The sequence below is a fragment of the Triticum urartu genome, chromosome 3A (genome assembly GCF_056163025.1).
Source record: "Triticum urartu cultivar PI428250 chromosome 3A, HENAU_Tu73, whole genome shotgun sequence".
Lineage (NCBI taxonomy): Eukaryota > Viridiplantae > Streptophyta > Magnoliopsida > Poales > Poaceae > Triticum > Triticum urartu.
Window position 1 is genome coordinate 744,628,403 of NC_141875.1, and position 20,556 is coordinate 744,648,958.

The 20,556-nt window shown below is 43.7% G+C and overlaps 3 protein-coding genes and 1 pseudogene across 3 annotated transcripts; all 4 read right to left on the reverse strand.

The window, feature by feature from the left end:
* Positions 1-535: 535 nt before the first annotated feature.
* LOC125538377 (uncharacterized) lies at positions 536-3,164 on the reverse strand. Its single transcript, XM_087545725.1, has 6 exons — positions 3,098-3,164; positions 2,335-2,606; positions 2,026-2,238; positions 1,846-1,938; positions 1,610-1,714; positions 536-910 (listed from the first exon to the last, which is right to left on the reverse strand). The coding sequence occupies exons 1-6, from the start codon at positions 3,162-3,164 to the stop codon at positions 536-538; spliced, it is 1,125 nt and encodes a 374-aa protein (XP_087401851.1).
* Positions 3,165-3,325: 161 nt separating this feature from the next.
* LOC147982596 (uncharacterized) lies at positions 3,326-4,372 on the reverse strand. Its single transcript, XM_087516359.1, has 3 exons — positions 4,324-4,372; positions 3,760-4,044; positions 3,326-3,657 (listed from the first exon to the last, which is right to left on the reverse strand). The coding sequence occupies exons 1-3, from the start codon at positions 4,370-4,372 to the stop codon at positions 3,326-3,328; spliced, it is 666 nt and encodes a 221-aa protein (XP_087372485.1).
* A 2,880-nt stretch (positions 4,373-7,252) lies between these two features.
* LOC147982597 (uncharacterized) lies at positions 7,253-8,486 on the reverse strand. Its single transcript, XM_087545726.1, has 3 exons — positions 8,284-8,486; positions 8,113-8,200; positions 7,253-8,026 (listed from the first exon to the last, which is right to left on the reverse strand). Exons 1-3 carry the CDS (start codon positions 8,484-8,486, stop codon positions 7,253-7,255), a joined length of 1,065 nt encoding a protein of 354 aa, XP_087401852.1.
* A 728-nt stretch (positions 8,487-9,214) lies between these two features.
* On the reverse strand, positions 9,215-10,831 carry LOC147982598 (uncharacterized; annotated as a pseudogene).
* Between the last annotated feature and the right edge of the window lie 9,725 nt (positions 10,832-20,556).

Below are 20,556 nucleotides of genomic sequence, written 5' to 3' on the forward strand. Positions count from 1 at the left end.
TCGGCCCAGTGTGGTCTGGCCCATTTATTTTTGTACATCCAAGCCTATGGCCCATTTTACTGCAGCTGGTTGGCCTGTTTGTTTTGGGTTGGTCCATAATCATTCACACTCTCGTTGGCCCACTTGCACGTGTTCAATATGCACATCAGCCCATTAAAATTATGCGGCACATGTGTTTTTTTAGCCAAAAAGTGTGTTTCGAGGCCACTTTATTCGGCCCATTAGTGTTTACTCTACCCAACCCAACCCTTCTTTGTCTCTACACAGAATCGGTTTCCAAGCCTAAGAGCTTACATCTCCAGATCCATCACAAATACAGAAAAGAGGAACAACATCCCAAATCACAGTAACATTGACCTTGCATCTCCAAATCCAAGAACAATGGAGCAGCAAAATGCAACCAGTTTGCATCCAACAGTGTGCAGTTTGCACAGCAAAATCATTACAAAATAAGAAGGTAGGTTCTAGCAGTATATCACATTCACACAGCTTCCATGTATCAAGTAGAGACGACGGCTGATCTTGGACAAACAACTTACCCTTGAGTTGATCTTGCTTGCAACTGACTTAGCAAAAAGTCTAGTTTTGCATCCATCTCAGCTTGCTTCTTCCTGTTCTCCTCATCTCTCTTCCTGTGCTCCTCGTCTTGCCTGATCCTTGCTTCTTCGGACTCCTTCAACTGCTTGGTCAAGGTGTCAACAAGAGCCCGAAGCTCGACATTGCCCCTCTTTGCCAATTCTGCTTGACAGTTGCTATCGCTAGATCTCGCATGGACATGCTGGATCCCCACATGCTGAAGAAACCTTGGCTTCTTAGTGTGGTTAGCAAGCACTTCAGCTACAGCCTTGGTCGTAGAGTTTGATTCTTGTCCATCTTCTGTAGGCTGAGAGGCCTTGTTTTCCATCTCAGTCTAGCAATGCAAGCAACAAACATGGTTATAAGACGGCTTAAGCACAAGTAGAGAAGACAACATAAGCAAGCTTACATGCAACGTCTTTGTAAGGAAAGCTATCATGCATCCTTTACAACTAGACACTTGTGATAACAGTTAGATTAATCTTTTTTCTGTGCGGAGGTGATTCAAATTATTCATATATACTATCATCTACAACAAAGTGGACTATTTCCTGAATTAACTAGAAGTGAGTAATATTCAAATCAAATTATTTCTGGAAGTCAATCAATAAAAATATATATATATATATATATACACACTAAAAACATAAGACACCGGGGATGGCCAAAACTACAATATATAAAGCCAAATAATAGATTAATAAAAAAATTCTGTAATTTTAGGTGGCTGATAGGTCACATGTCAAAGTGATTATGCGCTTTTATTAAAGTCATTTCATCTAGCCATATACTAAATCAAAACTGATGTTTTTCAGTCGCATCAAAACTTATCAGTTGTATGAAAATAAAAAGGGTACAATCATATAGGACAGGCTATTACAAGATAGTTAAGTGAACATGTTAACATTTTCAATTAAGATACACTGACATTTGATTATCAATTTTCAATCTGGTGGAGTAACTCAAACAATATTAGTTCTAGTACGCAAAAAGGTAAAAATTGATGGTTGGTAGTCTTTTGAAGCTGACTTACAATTGCAGCTTGGACAACATCGGTGTAGCTTTTCTTTTTCTTGCTGTAATGGCACTCCTTGAACAAATCCAATGCAGTGGGTTCTTTATCTTTGTATTTGTCTCCCTGGAAACAACAAATATGAAGGCAAGGGAACATCATACACAGTTACTACATGGATGCAAGAGTTTACATTAACCTATGGTCAAGAATATTTCTCATGACAATGCACATCCAGAGCCACATGTTTGACTTACCAGATTATCACAGTGCACAGGGTAGCTGCGCGAGCCAGTGGTTTGGTGAAACTTAACTTGAGCTCGATTATTTTTGTTAGTTTCACATATCCCCTACATCAAGAGACCAAATACATGTAAGGCACAATTTCTTGATTAGCATGTAGAAGGCGAGAGATTGGTCTCGAGGAAGAAACATACCATCTTTTTGGGATCCTTCCAGCTTTCCACTAGCTCATTCCACTGCTCATCGGTCATCGAGGGGACAAGAGACGTTCTCGTCACCAAATGGAGTGGGTGAGGGTCAAAATACTCTTTCTTGAGCCTGTATCGTTTTTGGCGAGTCGCACGTTTCAGCATTTCAGTACAAGCCTTCCTAACTGGCACAACATCAACGTCCATCTGAAACTTGTTCTAGTCCGATGAAAAAACATGTGTAAGTATCATGATTGCACAAAATTGACAGTTTGATAGCCATTTGAGGGAGGAAGGCCTGGACTTTGTACTTACACCAACTTTTCCTACAAAGTTCCTGAAGATCCCATCTCGGACATGTCCATCTGGGTCCTTGTAATCCTTCCAGCGCTTAAACACGGGCATATGGTGTCTAACTGTGACGTTGCATTCAGTTGCGAACTTTGCAGCAAGAAGAGGTGCCTCCGGCCTTAACTTCCCTTCTGGAATGACAAGCGGCAGTTTGCCCTGCCGGCGTCGAGTGATCCTTTCCAGACCTTTTTCCAAATTGGGGCCCCTTTCCCTTGGCTCCTCATAGGATTGTGGACCTGAAAAGAAGGTAAAATCAAGAACAGATACAATTAAACCGCAATTACACGTATAGAAGTGTACTAATAAATGGAGGACATCGTTTCAAAATGTGTAACTATAACAACAGGAAGTAAGCTCACAAAAAAAGTCAAGACAATATACTAGTAACCATATGGCAACAACAACTAAATGGAATATTGCATTATCTATCATGTTGGTGTGTTTCTGACTGTTACAAATGCACAGGTTAACTGGAACGGAAGACAAGGTTCGAGCAGATTTCAAGAAGGCACAGGTTAACTAAATTGTCCTTATTTAAATACTGTGATATTAAGAAATGAGCAATGGAGTTGTCCTTGAGAATATCATCACCCCGCAACACTGGAATGACTCATAAAAAATCATGCACACATATGGTATAAATTAAGACAGGAAGATGCATAGAACAATAGATTGAACAAGAAGTTTAACTCTAATAGATGCTAGAAAGATTCAGGTTATAACATGCCTTCAGAGTTATTGTTAGGTTGGGTTTGCTGATTTGGCTGGGCACTACCACCAGTTTCGTTGGCCATCTCATTTTCGTCATCACGATGGGCAATGAGATCAGCTCCATTGGCAATCCAGTTGTCATCATCACAATGTCCAGGATCATCACCTTTTTTGAAAAAAGCATCTAGTGAGAGTATGTTCATCATGGAGCTAATAGCCTAGGCTAGTAATTCAAAAGAAAAAATCATGAACATGATATGATAATAATAGTAAGGAACTTGCCTTCAACACCATGGTCATCAAAGTCGGGAACAGTTTCTTCAGCTTGGCGGACACAAGCCATGGAAGCAGTTGGCTTATGGATGACACTTGGTGTCTTCTGTTTAGGATCAGACATTTCCTCACTTTGAATACCTCCATCAGCATCTTGTGATAGAGCTTTCTTCGACCTTGTGACTCGTGGGTTAGTTGGGAGGTCCGCATGAACTCTCTTAGGAGGTCGAGGCTTGACTCCACCAGGGGGCATGGCAGCAGATCTTTTCTTACTAGTTTTCTGACTAGTCTTCTTACAGTCCTGACAGATATGAAAACATGGTTTAATCAACAAACAGTAACAAAATTATGCTGCAACGGCAAACAAGCAACATATCTAAGCAATGAATGACTAGATTGAGGAAATTAGCACCTTAGAGTTTGAGCTAGCAGCAGGTGTGGACTCAAGTGCTTCTGTTTCATCTACTATACTATCATCGGATGACTCTCCTTCACTGGTATTGTCCTCGTTAGGATGGTACTCATCTTCAGAATCATCACTACTATGCTTGGGTTTATTTTTTTCAGGTGAAATGACAGTTTTGGCTGCAAAGAATGTCGATAGTGCAGGAATTCCGAGTGCTTGCAGCCTTGAATTGTTCCTTATGCATGTTCTGATGCGCGACTCCTCCAAAGGATGCAGCGGTGGTTCTAAGATGAGTGAACACATGAGCACGAATTACTATGTGCATAATCTGTAGTTAATAACAAAATACTATTTTGTGATCAAGTTTGTAACAATATGTGACCCAAATCTACACTTGACAGCACAAGACCCTTTTTTCATAGGTATGGCAAGAACTCTAATGGACCAGAAACACTAGCAACTTAAATCAAACACAAGAAAACAGCTTTTACCACACACCCATTAGACATACATATGCATGAATAGCAAATAGGCAGGCGTGGGGTGGGTTAAGAAGATTATACCTGCTGTCTTGGGTCCTCGGTGTTTCTTCGCTGCAGTCTTCTTCCCCATCAGTGTGGTGCAGTGGTCCTTGAAGCGGCGCAGTATGGTCGCAGCGACGGCTTGTTCTAGGGTTTGGTGGAGCGGAGAGGAGGGGGAGGGGGTTCTGGACCGGCAGTTGAGGTGGGGTAGCGACCGGCGGTGGAGGCGGAAGAGCAAGGGGAGTCGTGCTCGGGAGTGGCGCGGTGTGGTGGCGGTGGCGGCGGCTGCTTACTCTAGGGTTTGGTGGAGGCGGATGGTGGGGGAGAGGGGGTCTTGACCGGCAGTGGAAGAGCAAGGGGAGGGAGGGGATCCGTGCTCTGCGGTGGAGGTGGACGAGGAACGGAAGATGGGCTCGGCGGTGGAGGAGGTGAAGCCGTGGCCGGCGGCGGAAGAGGAAGGGGAATAGGATGGAGGGGATTTGGCGATACGGGGGGAGGGAGGGGATTTGGCTGGTCGTGCGGTGGGGGTTAGGCATTTGTGTGTGTCAAATTACTAATAGGCCCTTCATCTGGTACTGGTGGATGAATGCATATGTGTAATTTTGGGGAACATTGCTAGGCAATAGCGTCAATTCGCTTTGCGTTATTTTTTTCTTGGCGCGGTCGCGCGGCTGGAGCGAAAACTGTAACGTGCGTGCGCACGCTTTTTGCCGCCGAGCCAAATTTAGAACATTCTAGAGCATATAACACAAGTTTATTATTTGTTGCTGTAATTAGTAAGACATATATTTAATTATGCACTATTATTAGGAAATAATTACTAGAATGAGCAAGACATATGCACCAACTTTTTTACAAACCATAGGGGAAAAGATGACATAGTTTAAAAAACGAACCAGACCGGCGGCCTCACCGGTTCGATTATCAGTTTGGTTTCTTAAATTATGAGCGCGGGGACTACCAACTCCAATAAACTTGGTTACAAATGCACCTCGACGTGAAAAAGCCTTTGTATCATCGAAACGAACAACTTGCTGATTCGGCCATCTCCATCTGAGTTGATCACATGGGGGTGCAGGACGTCGATACGCGTCGACCGATGGGCGGCATGGGCTCCAGGGTGGACGGATGGAGAGCTCGCGAACGGAGCGTGTGCTCTTGGAGGCTTTCAGGGGAGCCCGCGTTCGGAGTTGAGGAAGACGAGTTCCCGCTCGCTAGCGCCGGGGAGTCGATTGGAGGAATCGGACGACCATGTGACTCTGCAGGACCCGTGGACGTCCTATGAAATTGGAAGCTTGAGCATGGATGCCTGATCTGTCAATTTCTGATACGACTGCATGCCACATTCAGCCATGAGAACAGCTCACTCATGCTCCTCAGGGTTTCAACCAAACAACCCCTATGTACTGATTGCTACTATTTGGTTTACGAAAAAGGGTTTCCCCCGCTTTATATTATAAAGCACCAACACAACATCGAAGCATCCGAAACAAACGCACGCCACACAGACCCAAGGGAAGATACATGAATGCCGGGCACCGATAGACAACCTCAACAACACCCGAGCGTCCATGGGTGCATGCCCGCACCACCACCATGTCGCCCGATTGCTACTATTTGGCGCAACCTTATCAGTGGATCCCATTTGTATCTTGTGCTATCGGACAGGGAAGGAAGCCTGTGACATATGCTATCGAGGAATGTGCTATTTGGCACATATTGGTGCCGAATACAATTCAAATGGTGAGGGGAGTCCACGGCATCGAGTGTCTGGTTATAATAGGTCGGCCCATCTAGCTTCACCCCTCTTCGGTTTTGTGAAGCTTCTGTGGATTTTGGTTGGTTCTTTGTTTTCTTTTGTTTCCTTTTTTTCCTTTACGTTTCTCATTTTTTTTTAAATTCATGAACATTTTGAAATTTGTGAACGTTTTTAATTCATGATGTTTTTCAAAATTCGTGATATTTTTTTAAATCCATGAACTTTTGAACGTTATGTTTTTTTCGAATCATCAAACATTTTTCCAATTCATGTACCTTTTTAAAAAATTTGAGAACATTTTTAATTTTCTTAACAAATTTTTAATCGGTGAACGTTCTAACAATTTGCGAACTTTTTACTTCAACATGTTTTGTGTACAGGCAGATTTACGTTTTTAATTTTCTAAAAATTTGAGAACATTTTTAATTTTCTAAAATGACCAGAATTACGTTTTGGAAGATGGCATCTAAACTAGATACAACAAACTTGATTTTAGGCCGTACTATGAACATACATGAGCCATATGAATTTCAGAAATAATTTGTGTACCTGAATAGCCAATGACAGCACACAAATGCCATCCTCACAACAGCCAGTACAGAGATAATATATTGTCAGGCATACAAGAAGGATTACAACCACGGTGACTTCGTTAACACACTGACAGACTATAACTCTGATACGGATCACAACAAGGATCAGCGGTCATTGGCCGATCAAGGCAAACAAAATATAACTCCAAATACAACTCTGATACGGGTCACAACAAGGATCAGCGGTCATTGGCCTATCAAGGCAAACAAAATATAACTCCAGATACAACTTTGTTACGGATCACAAGAAGAATCACCGGTCATTGCCGTATCAAGGCAAACAAAATAAAACTCCAGATACTACCATTGTAGATGACAGGAGCCAAAAGCACTGTACAGACCAACTTAAGCTTGCAGCACAACCTTTTTTCAGCATCTCCTTCTCAGCCTTGTCAGCAACGCCTGTCGAATATTTCAAATTTAGAAGTGCATTCAAACTGTACATATGCAAAAAGAGACGATGTACTGAACTGAACAAACTTGTAGTGCATAAACACCTCAGTCTCCCATGTACTATACTGAACAAGCATGTAGTGTGTAAACAGCAACAGGATATTGCAGTAGCAAAGGAAAAAATTATGCAACAAGAATGAAGATAGTACCTTCTACACTAAAACATCTACTCGCCATCGATGTCGACATCCATTGTGGCACCTCCTTCGTCTTCACTGCAATACTCCAAACCTGTGTCATCTTCTTCATCTTCGTCGCCACCTTCATACACTTTTGTGGATTTTTCTTTCATCAAACGAGCAACGACATCAGCTTCAAAAGTAATGCCTTGCTGCTCATCTCTATGCAAAGGCTTCTCAGATGTATGGTCAGAAACTGATGTTCTCCTATCCTCCTCTTCACAACACTCCTCCTCTTGATATGCAGGACCACTAAAAGGTACACCCTCAGTTTCACTAATATTGAACAGATGCCTATGGTCGAATGTTTGCACAACTTGCCAATTTTTCCCATACTTCTTGTCCGGCAAATAAAAGACCTTACTAGCCTGAGTAGCCAGAATCAAAGAATCGTCCTTGTACCACAAACTTCCAACATGTATGCTTTGGAAAAAACCATCATTTTTAAGTTCAGTCTTCTTTCCATCAAGTCTAAACCAGTCACATTTAAACAAAACAACTGACCTATCTTTCAAGTTATAATCTAACTGAATGATCTCTTTCAAGGTTCCATAAAAATCTATGACCTTACGGTCATGTTCACCTTCGGTCATGACTCCACTGTTCTGCGTCCTCTTGTTGCTATCACGAGCAACAGTGCTAAATCTAATCCCATTCACTATGCACGATGAGAATTTCCGGACTCTCCGATCAGGACCACATGCCAAGGAAAATAGATCTTCATCTACCTCTTCGCCAACCTCATCTCGCAGCCTCATCATCTGCAACAGCACACAAACACATACATTAGAATCTGCAGTGAAATTTGACAACCAAAAATTATAACTAGATGTGAATGAAAACTAACATAGTTCCTGAACCATGTCTGAAATTTTTGTTGAAGCTCTTTATCACTGTCCGGCAACCGTTTTCTCTTTAACTCATCTCTGAACATACTGTAAAATAAAACAAATTAGTCTCGAGATCACATATGTACAACACAATGCAACAAGCACAAGTTTCAAAAGTGACAACGTACTCGATATATTTCTTAGCTTGATCACAATTGTTCAACACATACCACACCATCTGGTCAAAATCTTTTTGCTCATGCACATATTCATAGTCATATACTGAAGTAAAATTAACTCCATGCCCAAAAACGTCAACACCATAGGCTTCTTCATCTGAATAACCTATATTTCTTGGTTTCCGATTAAATATTGTTTCAACATCATCCATGTACCTGGAGCAAAATGTCAGGCATTCATCTACAATATATGCCTCAGCAATCGAACCTTCTGGTCGCGCCCTATTCCTCACATAGCGCTTTAAAGTATATAGCCTTCTTTCAACTGGGTACATCCACCCATATTGTACGGGACCTCGAAGCAATGCCTCTTCAGGTAAATGTACGGCAAGGTGCACCATCACATCAAAGAATGCAGGCGGGAAAATTTTCTCAAGCTTGCACAAAATTACAGGGATTTCCTTCTTCATTTCGGCCAAGACATCCCTATTAAGAGTTTTGCTGCACAGTTCTCTAAAAAAATTGCCTAACTCAGCTATTGCTTCATATATATCACTGTCCAAAAATCCTCTCATGCCAGTAGGTAAGATTCTCTGCAGAAGAATGTGACAATCATGTGTTTTCAGGCCTTGTACCTTGGTTCCATCAGCACTTGTGCATCTTGAGATGTTGGAAGCAAACCCATCTGGAAACTTTAACTCTCGTAAAAATTGACAAAATGCAACAACTTGTTCTTTGGACAAGGTATATCGGGCCCGAGGCATCACATATGAGTCTCCCTCCTTCCTCAATTGCAACTCCTCTTTAATATTCAAATCTTTGAGATCAATCCTAGCATTAAGTGTGTCCTTTGTCTTACCCTCCAGATTCAGAATTGTCCCAACGAGGTTTTCACAAATGTTTTTCTCAATATGCATGACATCAAGATTGTGTCTCAGCTTCAACTTTGCCCAATACTTCAAATCCCACAAACAAACCCGCCGGCCCCAAATTGGCACATGATCCTTCTTGCTGCCCAAGTCAGAACACTTCCTTTTTCTACTTTCTTGTTGTCTCCCAGGTCTAACCTTCTCCAATTCTGCTTGCAACTCTTTCTCAGAGAATTTACCTGGCTCATCATTGCTTTCATGAAGACCAACAAATTCATTGTTTCTCCGCAAATGATGACCCCTTGGAAGGAAACGATAGTGACCAATATACCCAATTTTACTCCTTAGGCTGTAAGAAAGTGGGTTTTTTTCACAATGAATACATGCAAAATAGCCTCTTGTGGTACGCCCTGAAAGAGTGCTCAGAGCTGGGTAATCGTGAATGCACCATAGAACTGCAGCATGAAGATCAAACATTTTTCCACTAAGAGCATCATATGTATGTACACCCTCCCAGAGCTCAAGTAATTCTTCCACAAGTGGTTGTAGAAAGACATCGAAGTGCTTGCCAGGTGATTTGGGACCTGGAATCAGCAGAGCCATCATAAAATTTGACTGATCCATGCATGCCCAAGGTGGAAGGTTGTATGGCATAACAAATACAGGCCACATACTATAGGTTGTGTTAAAATTTCCAAAAGGATTGAACCCATCAGTGGCAATGCCAAGCCTAAAGTTTCTGGCATCTTTTGCAAATTCTGGAAAAATTTCATCGAAATCTTTCCACGCATCACCGTCTTTTGGATGACTCAGTTCCTTCTCACTGGGCTGCCTCTTTAGCTCATGCCATTGTGCTTCTTCTGCGCCTTTTTTGGAAAGAAACATCCTCTTTAGCCTAGGCACCAATGGAAAATGCCTCAACACTTTCTGTGGAATCTCCTTTCTAGCAGGGTCTTTCCACCTTGATAGGCCACAAACTGGGCAATTGTCATGATTGGCATATTGCTTTCTGAACAGAATGCAATTATTGAAGCACACATGTATAGACTCATACCCAAGGCCTAATTCCTTTAGAAGGTTCTTTGCTTCCTTATATGATTTTGGGAGCGTATTGGGTTCAGGGAATGCTTCAGCTAATAGCTTCAAAATTTCAGTAAATGCACTATTCGGGATCCTATGGTATGACTTCAAGTGAAGAAGCTTTACCACAAAGGAGAACCTTGAAAACTTGGTACAACCATGATAAAGCTGCCATTTTGCCTCCTTCATCACATCCTTCAAAAAAGACTCATTCTCAGAAGGGTTTCCACCATTGTTAGCATCTTGATTTTCAGTTTCACTCTGAGCTTGTTCTACTGCTGTGCGTAGGTCTTCAAACATCTCTTCAAATCGGTCAGCGCCGTTGTCACCATCCTCGGTGTCATGCACATCAACAGGATGTTCAATAACATCTACATCAAAGTCTTCTCCATGATATATCCAACGAGTATATGTACTTTCCATGCCATACATCAATATGTGCGTGTTCACAACGGTCTGATGCTGGTACTTATGATTAAGGCATTCTCTACATGGGCAAAGTATTTATCATCCTCGCTGAATTTCTCTTGAATGAAGTTCATAAATTCTTTCACACCTTCAGTGTACTCACGGCAAAACAATGTACCATGAATCCAACGTCTATCCATCTGCATTGCAGAAAAAGAACCAATTCAATCAAAGGTTTACCCCGGCCATCAAATTAACATGTACAGTATACCAAACTAAAATATGTTCAAATTTAAAATTATACTGCTTCGCACTATAGTGAACACAGTTCATCAAAAGATTTTTTTTCTTTCGTTGTGACAAAGGAACATACACCACTTGACAAAATATTTCACTGATTATTCGACATTAAAGAGGTCTACAAATCAATACAAATCCGTAGCACACATTTACTAGTATGAGCTTGCCTACAAAATCTACGACTACTAGTATGTGAATAAGACAATGCATCGATTGATGCCAACTCAATATGTATGTGGATGAATGCACCCTGAAAAACATAATGTACATGGTTCACGTGTCACATCTATGGTGTCATGAAAACAAGAAAAATGGAACTAAAATCTCAAATGCTAACTACACTGAGATGGTATTTTCTGAATATGTATCTGCATCCATCAACACATTCATTAATTGGGTAATCTAACTACCTCAAATAACACACCATTAAACCTAAAGGGAAGAGGTTCACCCCAAATTCAGAAGGGGAAAATTGCAAAGCACAGTATTTAGTCAACAAATTCTGAAGGAGAGAGATGATTTCTGCTGGAGGCATACCGTTCGCTCCTGGCTGAGGTTGATGTTGGGAAAGAACGAGGGAGTTTCCAGTGCAGCAACTGCGGGCATCGACTGGCTCATCTGTGAGGCAATGGTGGGCAGCGGCTGCCTCGTGGGCACGGCAATGGCGGGCGGAGGCTGCCTCGTCGGCGCGGCAATGGCGGGCGGAGGCTGCCTCGTCGGTGCAGCAAGGGCGCACGGCGGCGATGTGAGAGGCCGACGGCGTCGTGAAGATGGCGCCGAGACGGACCACCCCGCCAAATCTAACCACCCTCGCCCGGGCAGTCGGCGGCGGCACTGGCGGCGGCGGCTGCGCCGGCCGATGGGATCTGGGGGATGTAAGAATCGGGGAAAAGAAATACCTAAGTCTCAACAGTTTTTTGTTACGGGAAGCAACATAATCCAAAATACCCTGTCATGTGGGGCATACAATGGCACCCACGTATAATCACACTTTTATTTTTTTGGGCAAAACCTATGGTCCGACCGACATGTGGGCCAAAGAAGGGGCAGACACGCCACATCAGCCGAAGCACAATCGGTGATGGTCTGGATGGTGTATATTAAAAAAAGTGATTGGCCTGACTGAGCCCGCTTGGTCGATTCATGACAGTTTCCGTGACGACAGCCCAACGTCCGTCATGAAGGGCCTGCTGTTTTTAGGCCCAACCACAGGTTACTAATCAGTGACGGTATTCATGACGGGGCAAGAAAAGCCGTCATAATCTGTGACGGATTCCAGGAACGTCAGCAGTAATCCGTCATGGATTACCAAGTTTCTTGTAGTGATGACTTATACATGTTCCTATGATTATGAGATTATGCAACTCCCGTTTATCGGAGGAACACTTTGTGTGCTACCAAACATCACAACGTAACTGGGTGATTATAAAGGTGCTCTACAGGTGTTTCCGAAGGTACTTGTTGAGTTGGCATATTTTGAGATTAGGATTTGTTACTCCGATTGTCAGAGAGGTATCTCTGGGCCCTCTCGGTAATGCACATCACTATAAGCCTTGCAAGCAATGTGACTAATGAGTTAGTTGCGGGATGATGCATTACATAACGAGTAAAGAGACTTGCCGGTAACAAGATTGAACTAGGTATTGAGATACCGATGATCGAATCTCGGGCAAGTAACATACCGATGACAAAGGGAACAACGTATGTTGTTATGCGGTTTAACCGATAAAGATCTTTGTATAATATGTGGGAGCCAATATGAGCATCCAGGTTCCTCTATTGGTTATTGACCGGAGATGTGTCTCGGTCATGTCTACATAGTTCTCAAACCCGTAGGGTCCGCACGCTTAACGTTCGGTGACAGTTTATATTATGAGTTATGTGTTTTGATGTACCGAAGGTAGTTCGGAGTCCCGGATGAGATCGGGGACATGACGAGGAGTCTCGAAATGTTCGAGACGTAAAGATTGATATGTTGGACGACTATATTCGGACAGGAAAGGTTCTCAGTGATTCGGGTATTTACCGGAGTACCGGAGAGTTACGGGAATTCACCGGGGAGTATATGGGCCTTATTGGGCTTTAGGGGAAAGAGAGATGGGAGGCTGCGCCCCCCACCCCCAAGGCCTAGTCATAATTGGACTAGGGGGAGGGGTTGCACCCCCTCCTTCCTTCTCTTCTCTTTTCCCTTTCCTTGACTCCTACTCCTACTACTTGGAAGGGGGGGTCCTACTCCCGGTGGGAGTAGGACTCCCCAGGGCGTGCCATAGAGAGGGCCGGCCCCTCCCCTCCTCTCCTTCTTTATATACGGGTGCAGGGGGCACCTCTAGACACACAAGTTGATCTATTGATCTCTCCCAGCCGTGTGCGGTGCCCCCCTCCACCATATTCCACCTCGGTAATATCGTAGCAGTGCTTAGGCGAAGCCCTGCGTCGGTAGCATGGGCGCCACCCGTGTGTCCACAGGAACTGAAGCCACACCTACAGCCACAGGATCTTCTACGCACGTCGGGACAAATCTGTCTGGGTCAGCACATGCAGATTCGCCTGGATCTTCTGTGGCGAGTGTACCAGTGGTTCAGCCAGAGATTTCTTCACGAGTTATGACACGGCTACAAAAAGGTATACGAAATCCAAAAATAAGAAAAGATGGAACTATACCATATGGGATGCTATGTATTTCAGGAGAACCAACAACGTTGAACAGTGCACTTGATGATCCAAAGTGGAAGAAGGCGATGGATGAGGAATATTCTGCACTCATGGGGAACAAAACCTGGCATCTTGTACCAAATCAGAGAGGTAAAAATATCATTGATTGCAAATGGGTGTACAGGATCAAAAAAAGGGCAGATGGCTCCATTGACAGGTATAAGGCACGTCTAGTTGCAAAGGGCTTTAAGCAACATTATGGCATTGACTATGAGGACACGTTCAGTCCTGTTGTGAAAGCTGCAACTATCAGACTTGTGCTGGCTATTGCTGTGTCCAGAGGATGGAGCCTAAGGCAGCTAGATGTACAGAACGCGTTTCTGCATGGTGTTCTGAAAGAGGAAGTGTTTATGAGACAGCCACCTGGGTATGAGAGTAAGGAATTACCACATTATGTTTGCAAGCTTGATAAAGCACTTTATGGTTTAAAGCAAGCACCCAGAGCATGGTATTCCGGGCTAAGCTTACAATTGAAATATCTTGGCTTTATTGCTTCCAAGGCTGATACGTCCTTGTTTATTTACAACAAGGCAGGAGTGGTCATTTTTGTACTCATATATGTGGATGATATCATAGTTGCAAGTTCCTCAAAAAATGCCACTAATGCTCTTTTGCATGATTTGAGCTCAGAGTTTGCCTTGAAAGATCTAGGTGATTTACATTTCTTTCTAGGCATTGAAGTCAAGAAAACTCAAGATGGCATTGTGTTAAGTCAGGAAAAATATGTCAATGAGCTTCTGTCTCGCATGGGAATGAAGAATTGTAAGCTAGTTCCTACACCTTTATCTTCCTCAGAAAAACTCTCTGCATATGAAGGTGAGCCACTTCAAGAGGAGGAGAGCACAAGGTATAGGAGTATTGTGGGAGCATTGCAATATTTAACTCTCACGCGTCCAGATATTTCATTTGCTGTCAACAAGGTTTGTCAATACCTTCATGCACCTACTTCTGCACATTGGGCAGCTGTCAAGAGAATTGTGAGATATGTGAAGCACACTATGGGAATAGGACTTAATTTCAGAAGGTCTAATTCCTCTCTTGTTAGTGCATTCTCTGATGCTGACTGGGCAGGATGTAGTGATGACAGGAGATCAACTGGAGGTTTTGCAGTGTTCTTTGGATCAAATCTTATCTCCTGGAGTGCTAGAAAGCAAGCCACTGTGTCACGCTCAAGCACAGAAGCAGAGTACAAATCCTTGGCAAATGCAACTGCTGAAATTATTTGGGTTGAGTCACTCCTTGATGAATTGGGAGTTAAGAAAAATCGTATCTCGCGCTTATGGTGTGATAATTTGGGAGCAACGTATTTGTCTGCAAATCCAGTGTTTCATGCAAGGACAAAACACATAGAGATTGACTTTCACTTTGTGCGAGAAAGAGTTGCAGCAAAGAAACTTGATATACGGTTTATTCCCTCCAAGGATCAAGTAGCAGATGGCTTCACAAAGGCACTTTCAGCAAGACCATTCGAAGAGTTCAAGAGTAATCTTAATTTAGGATAGTTGAGATTAAGGGAGGGTGTTAGAAATATGTAATCCCAACCAACCTTCTCTCCGTATCCTCCTCAAACTCGTGTACCTTCTTGTATGCCAAGGCAGGCTCCTGCCGATAGCCAATATATACGAAGCCTCTCCCCATCGAGGGAGTAGGGAGATCGCACAATATCTTACATACCATACCGCAACCGCATTTGGCGCCTTTGCACATCCCCTGCCAAGAAAATGGGCAATTCTTCCATTTCCAATGCATGCAGTCGATACTTCCAAGCATCCCAGGAAATCTTCTTGCCGCATTCTGTGCTAGGATCCGAGCAGTGTCTTCCGCATTGGGTATTCGCAAGTATTGCGGTCCAAACACTGCCACCATTACCCTGCAGAACTTTTAGAAACACTCAATGGTAGTGGACTCGGCCATGCACCCATAGTCGTTGAGTGAATCACCGGAAACTCCGTATGCAAGCATCCTCATATCTGTCGTGCAATTCTGAATTGAGGCGAATCCAAGTTTGCCGGTGCAATCCTTCTCGCACTTGAAGTAGCTGTCGAACTCCCGGATGGAATTCATAATCCTGAGGAAAAGCTTTTGGCTCATCCGATAACGGCGCCGAAATACTTTGCCGCCGTGCAGTGGAGCGTCGGCGAAGTAGTCGGAGTAGAGCATGCAATAGCCTTCCAGACGATGCCGGTTCTTTGCTTTCAGCCGCCCGGCGCCGACCCACCTCGCTGCGGCTTTTCATTGCTTGCGAGCAGGCCGGCGAGGGCGGCGAGGACCATGAGGTGTTCCTCGTCCTGGACATCGGCATCGGCTTCCTCCTGCAGCAGTGCCGCGAGCGCCTCCTCGTCGTCCGAGTCCATTGCCAAGCAGACAAAACGCCGAACACCTGGCGGGCATGGTGGGCACACACCCGCCGGTATACCGCCCTGCGCGGCCGGAGCACCGGAAAACTGGCCCGGACGATGATGGAGAGGCTGCTGCAGCGAAACCTTCTCTCTTTTTCGGCGAGGAATGGCCTATCTAGCGGTGCTAGGCGATGGGCGGTGCCGGGATCGACAGGGGTGGTGGCCAAGCGTGCGGTGGGTGGGGGCGAATCTGGACAAATGGCTTGACTTTTTGCCTGACAGTGTGGTCCAGGCGTGTTTTTCCCTTGCGCCAGAGCCCCCGAGCGCCCCCTAGTGCGTTGGGTTCGGCCTGCGATCGCCGGGCCCAAAAACAGGCTGAGTCGGCGGATTTCGGCGTATTGGAGGCGCGACTGGAGTTTTTTTTTATGCCGGCGCGTAAAAAGGCACCCTAGGGCCCAGTTGGGGGTGCGGCTGGAGATGCTCTAAAAGTCTCTAATTTTTCCGCACCCGTCTCTCCCCTGACTCCCAACCTGCCACGACGTGACAGTGCATCGCCGCCAGCCATAAGTGGATCTGGTTGAGTTGGGGGGAAATGAGGAAGATTGGTTTCTAGAGAGCAGAGCTTGCGGCAATGGCAGAGTTGCGGAGGAAGAAGGAGAAGCGGGGTTGAAATCTGCGAAATGGGGAAGAAGCCACTGTGGGGCGCTCCCCTCTCTTCATAACACCGGTGGATGCCCGAGCGATGAGTTTGATGAGGGATCACGTGTCATATTTTCTCTGCGAGGTTTCCCCCTGTGCAAGATATGCGCGCGAGAATCCGGACGCCATCACCACCACGAGGCATCAAATCAAAGCTGGTTGGTTGCCTTCCATTTTGATGGCAACAGCGACGAGACGTAGCCGACATGGGCAGCCATGACCCCTCGATCCACGCGACGGGCCAGTTGCGACTTTATCCAGATTGATATGCTGCTGTGTCTAGAAGTCAAAATCAGACATCACAAGTCTACTGAGACTGGCGTTGCGAGCTCATTGTTTTCCCCATGGCCAAGGCCGGACCTACAACGGGGATCTCAGGAAAAAGAGAAGCCAGGCTGCGGCACACTGGTTGACGATTCCACTATAATGGAACAGAGAAGGGCGGGCCGGCTGAAGCCAGGCAAGAAGAAGCCGGACTAGCCCATCCGGTTTTTAGCCTTAACTAGCAAAAGAGCCCATGCTTGCAACAGAAGAGAAAACATAACACATACTCTTAACCCAACAACCATCACTCAAGACCATAATAGGTCCATTTCTTTTATTTTTGTGAGGCATCATATTTGTGTTGCGGCTTATCCTCCTTCTCACCCTTGCCGGCGATTGCCTCGGTGTTCACACAAAACAAAACAGAAACGTGTTTGAATATGGTTAATTCTAAGGCGTCTCTCTCTTCCTCTCTCTCCTCCCTCTCCCCCTCTCTCTCTTGTTTTCTCTCACTCTTGCGATGAGAAATCTATTGTTTTCCCCTGCGACATTTTTCAGAGGTATGCATGTGTAGTTATCGATGTTTTGTTTTCCCTATATAGTTATAGTGGGGTGTCTATTTGCAATCGAAAGAAAATTGGATCTTGCGCTATAAATTACAAGTTTGCTTCGAAAGCAATATTTTAAAAATATTTAACAGGTAAAATTAACAACATATTTAGATTCCCCACATTTGTCTAATAAAATTTCATACATAATATGTTAAAATCAAAGTTACGGTTTAGAAGATACGGATAAATTAGAAAATCATTTGTTTGACTTAAATATATTCCAAAATAATATTTAAAAATATTTAACAGGTAAAAATAATCTCATATTCATATTCTACATAGTTTTCTAATAAAATTTCATATATAACATATTCAAATCGGAGTTACAGTTTAAAAGATATGGATGATTTAAAAAAAGCATTTGTTTGACTTAGATATGATCCACGGATGAATTACCTAAAACATCAGAGGGTTTCCCAAAAATGTAAAATAACGGTTTAGGTGTGACATATATCCGGACTGCGGGTCGATTTCAATAAAAAACAGGAACTTTTGTGTAAAGTATGAAAAAACTTTTCGTTTTAATTTCAAACAGGACTGTGGTTGAATTATCTAAAATAAAGAGACTTTTCTGAAAAATATTATGACGGACAACCAGAAACCTAATTTGCTTTATTATTAAAGTAAAGATAAAGATATTAAAGCATCTACAGCGGGCACCCCTATTTCTCGCCTTCAGCGAGAGGGGATGAACCCCTCGCTGAAGTGGGGGGACCTAGATGGGCCGGCCCACTAGCACGGGAGGCCACAGCCTCCTTTTTTTCATTATTTTTTACGTTTTCTGTTTCGTTTTTTCGTCTTTGTACTTTTTTTATATTTCAAAACATTCTAATTGTATATATTATGAGAAAAAACTCTATTGACAAATATTGAACAATTATGTGAAAATGTTGAACAAAGTATTTGAAAATTGTTGAACAGGTATTCAAAAAATGTTGAAGAAGTATTTAAAAAAATATTGATCATGTATATAAAAATGTAATTAAGCATTTGAAAAAAAATTGAACAAGTATTTGAAAAATGTTGACCAAGTATTTGAATAATGTTGAACAAGTATTTGAAAAAATGTTGATCATGTATATAAAAATATTGAACAATTATTTGAATAAATGTTGAACAAGTATTTCCAAAATGTTGAACAAGTATTCGAATAATGTTGAAAAAGTATTTGAAAAAAATGTTGATCATGTACATAAAAATGTTGAACAATTATTTAAAAGTGTTGAACAAGTATTTGAAAAAAAATGTTCATGTATATAAGAATGTGGAATGAAAAAAAATCGGAGAGGAAAAAATAATTTTGAACAAGTATTTAAAACAAAATGATCATGTATATAAGAATGTAGAATGAAAAACAAGTTGGAGATGAAAAAATAATTTTGAGCAAGTATTTTAAAAAATTAATCATGTATATAAGAATGTAGAATGAGAAAAAGAAAAGAAAAGAAACAAAAGAATGTATAGAAGGAAAAGAAGAGAAATGAAATAATAGAAAATGAAAAATAATGAAACAATTCGGAGGGGAAAAAAGAAAAAAGATAGAAATAATGGAGAAGACCGGTTGAGTCGCTTCTAGTTGGTCGGGATCCCTATTCTAAACTCTAACTTGATGCATGTGGGGTGATTAGCTGCGCTGGTGATTGCCATGGGGACCAGGGATCGATCCCCGCGTTGGCCCCCCTTTTCAGTTTCCTTTTGCTTTACTGTACGCGCGATGGGCCGGCCCGATTTGTAGGCGAGAGCAAAACAATCGGATCACTTAAGTTTCTTTTTTCTTTAATGTACACGTGATGGGCCGGCCCATAGGCGACAGAAAAAATTCCTTAAGCAAGAGCAAAACAATCAGATCGCTTAAGGCAATAAATAGTCGCTGCGATCTACAACGGGGTGCCTCCTACGTCTGGGCGGGTTGCCCGGTCACAGCCCCTTAAACGGTTCTCAAACGTCTGGGCTGACCGGCAGCCCCATATCCAGTCCAAATATGGGGCGGATACAGGGACGCCTGGGCACACCCGCCACATCGAACCGAACAACTCGACCCCATCATAAATTGCACCAAATCCATCAAACCCTTTCTCCTCCCGCCATCCTCCAACATTTCACGCGCCCGGACCCTCGCCGTCCTCCACCCTTGCTTTCCAAGGCCACCACGTCATCTACAGTGGACAAGGACTCAAGGAGACGCTGGACAGGTCCTGCCTTGGGACATAGAAAGCACTGAACACGTACTCATACGGTATATAGGCGGAGCCAGGTGTCCATGCCAGCAAAACCACCTGCCAAAACAGCTTAAGATGCTCTTTGGGGGGGGGGGGGGGGGGGGTCCGGTTTTAAAAACTCCAGGGACTAAGAATCCGGTTTTAGAGTTGAGCGGGTGATGTGGCCGAAACGTGATACTTTAGGAGTTTATGTACATTTTTTTCCAAATAATAGGTCGATCATGGGCCAACACAGGCCGCGCACGCACGCACACACTACTGTTTGTTTCCCATCTTCCGCGTAGATATCGGGACGGGGGGAGGAGAGGTGGCGATCGGGAAGGGGGAGAAAGAGAGAGGCGCGCGCGGCAGCCGGGGTGAGATGCGGCGGCAGCGGCAGCAGGGAGCGGCGGCGGCGGCATGGCTAGGGCTAGGGCTAAGCGGAAGCTAGGTTAGGATCGGGAAGGAAACTGATACCATGTTGAAAGGCAATGCAACTCTCGATATTGATCGGGTGCACAACACACATATATAAGTACAAGCGAAGACTTCAGCCTCATCTATACAAGGAAACTAGATGCGGGGCTTGTAGAAAATTATGGTAACCATATACATTCGTGTAGGCCTATATAATATGTTCAACAGTACACGGTGATTTGCCTGGCCAAAAGTACCGGCCGGCAAGGATTGGTCGACTACGTGCATTCGTCTTGGTTGCATCTCATCTTGGCCGCAAAGTACTCACCCGGATCTTGCCCCGTCTCGTGTCCGGTCAGAGTAGGGGAAGAAACACCCGGCATCT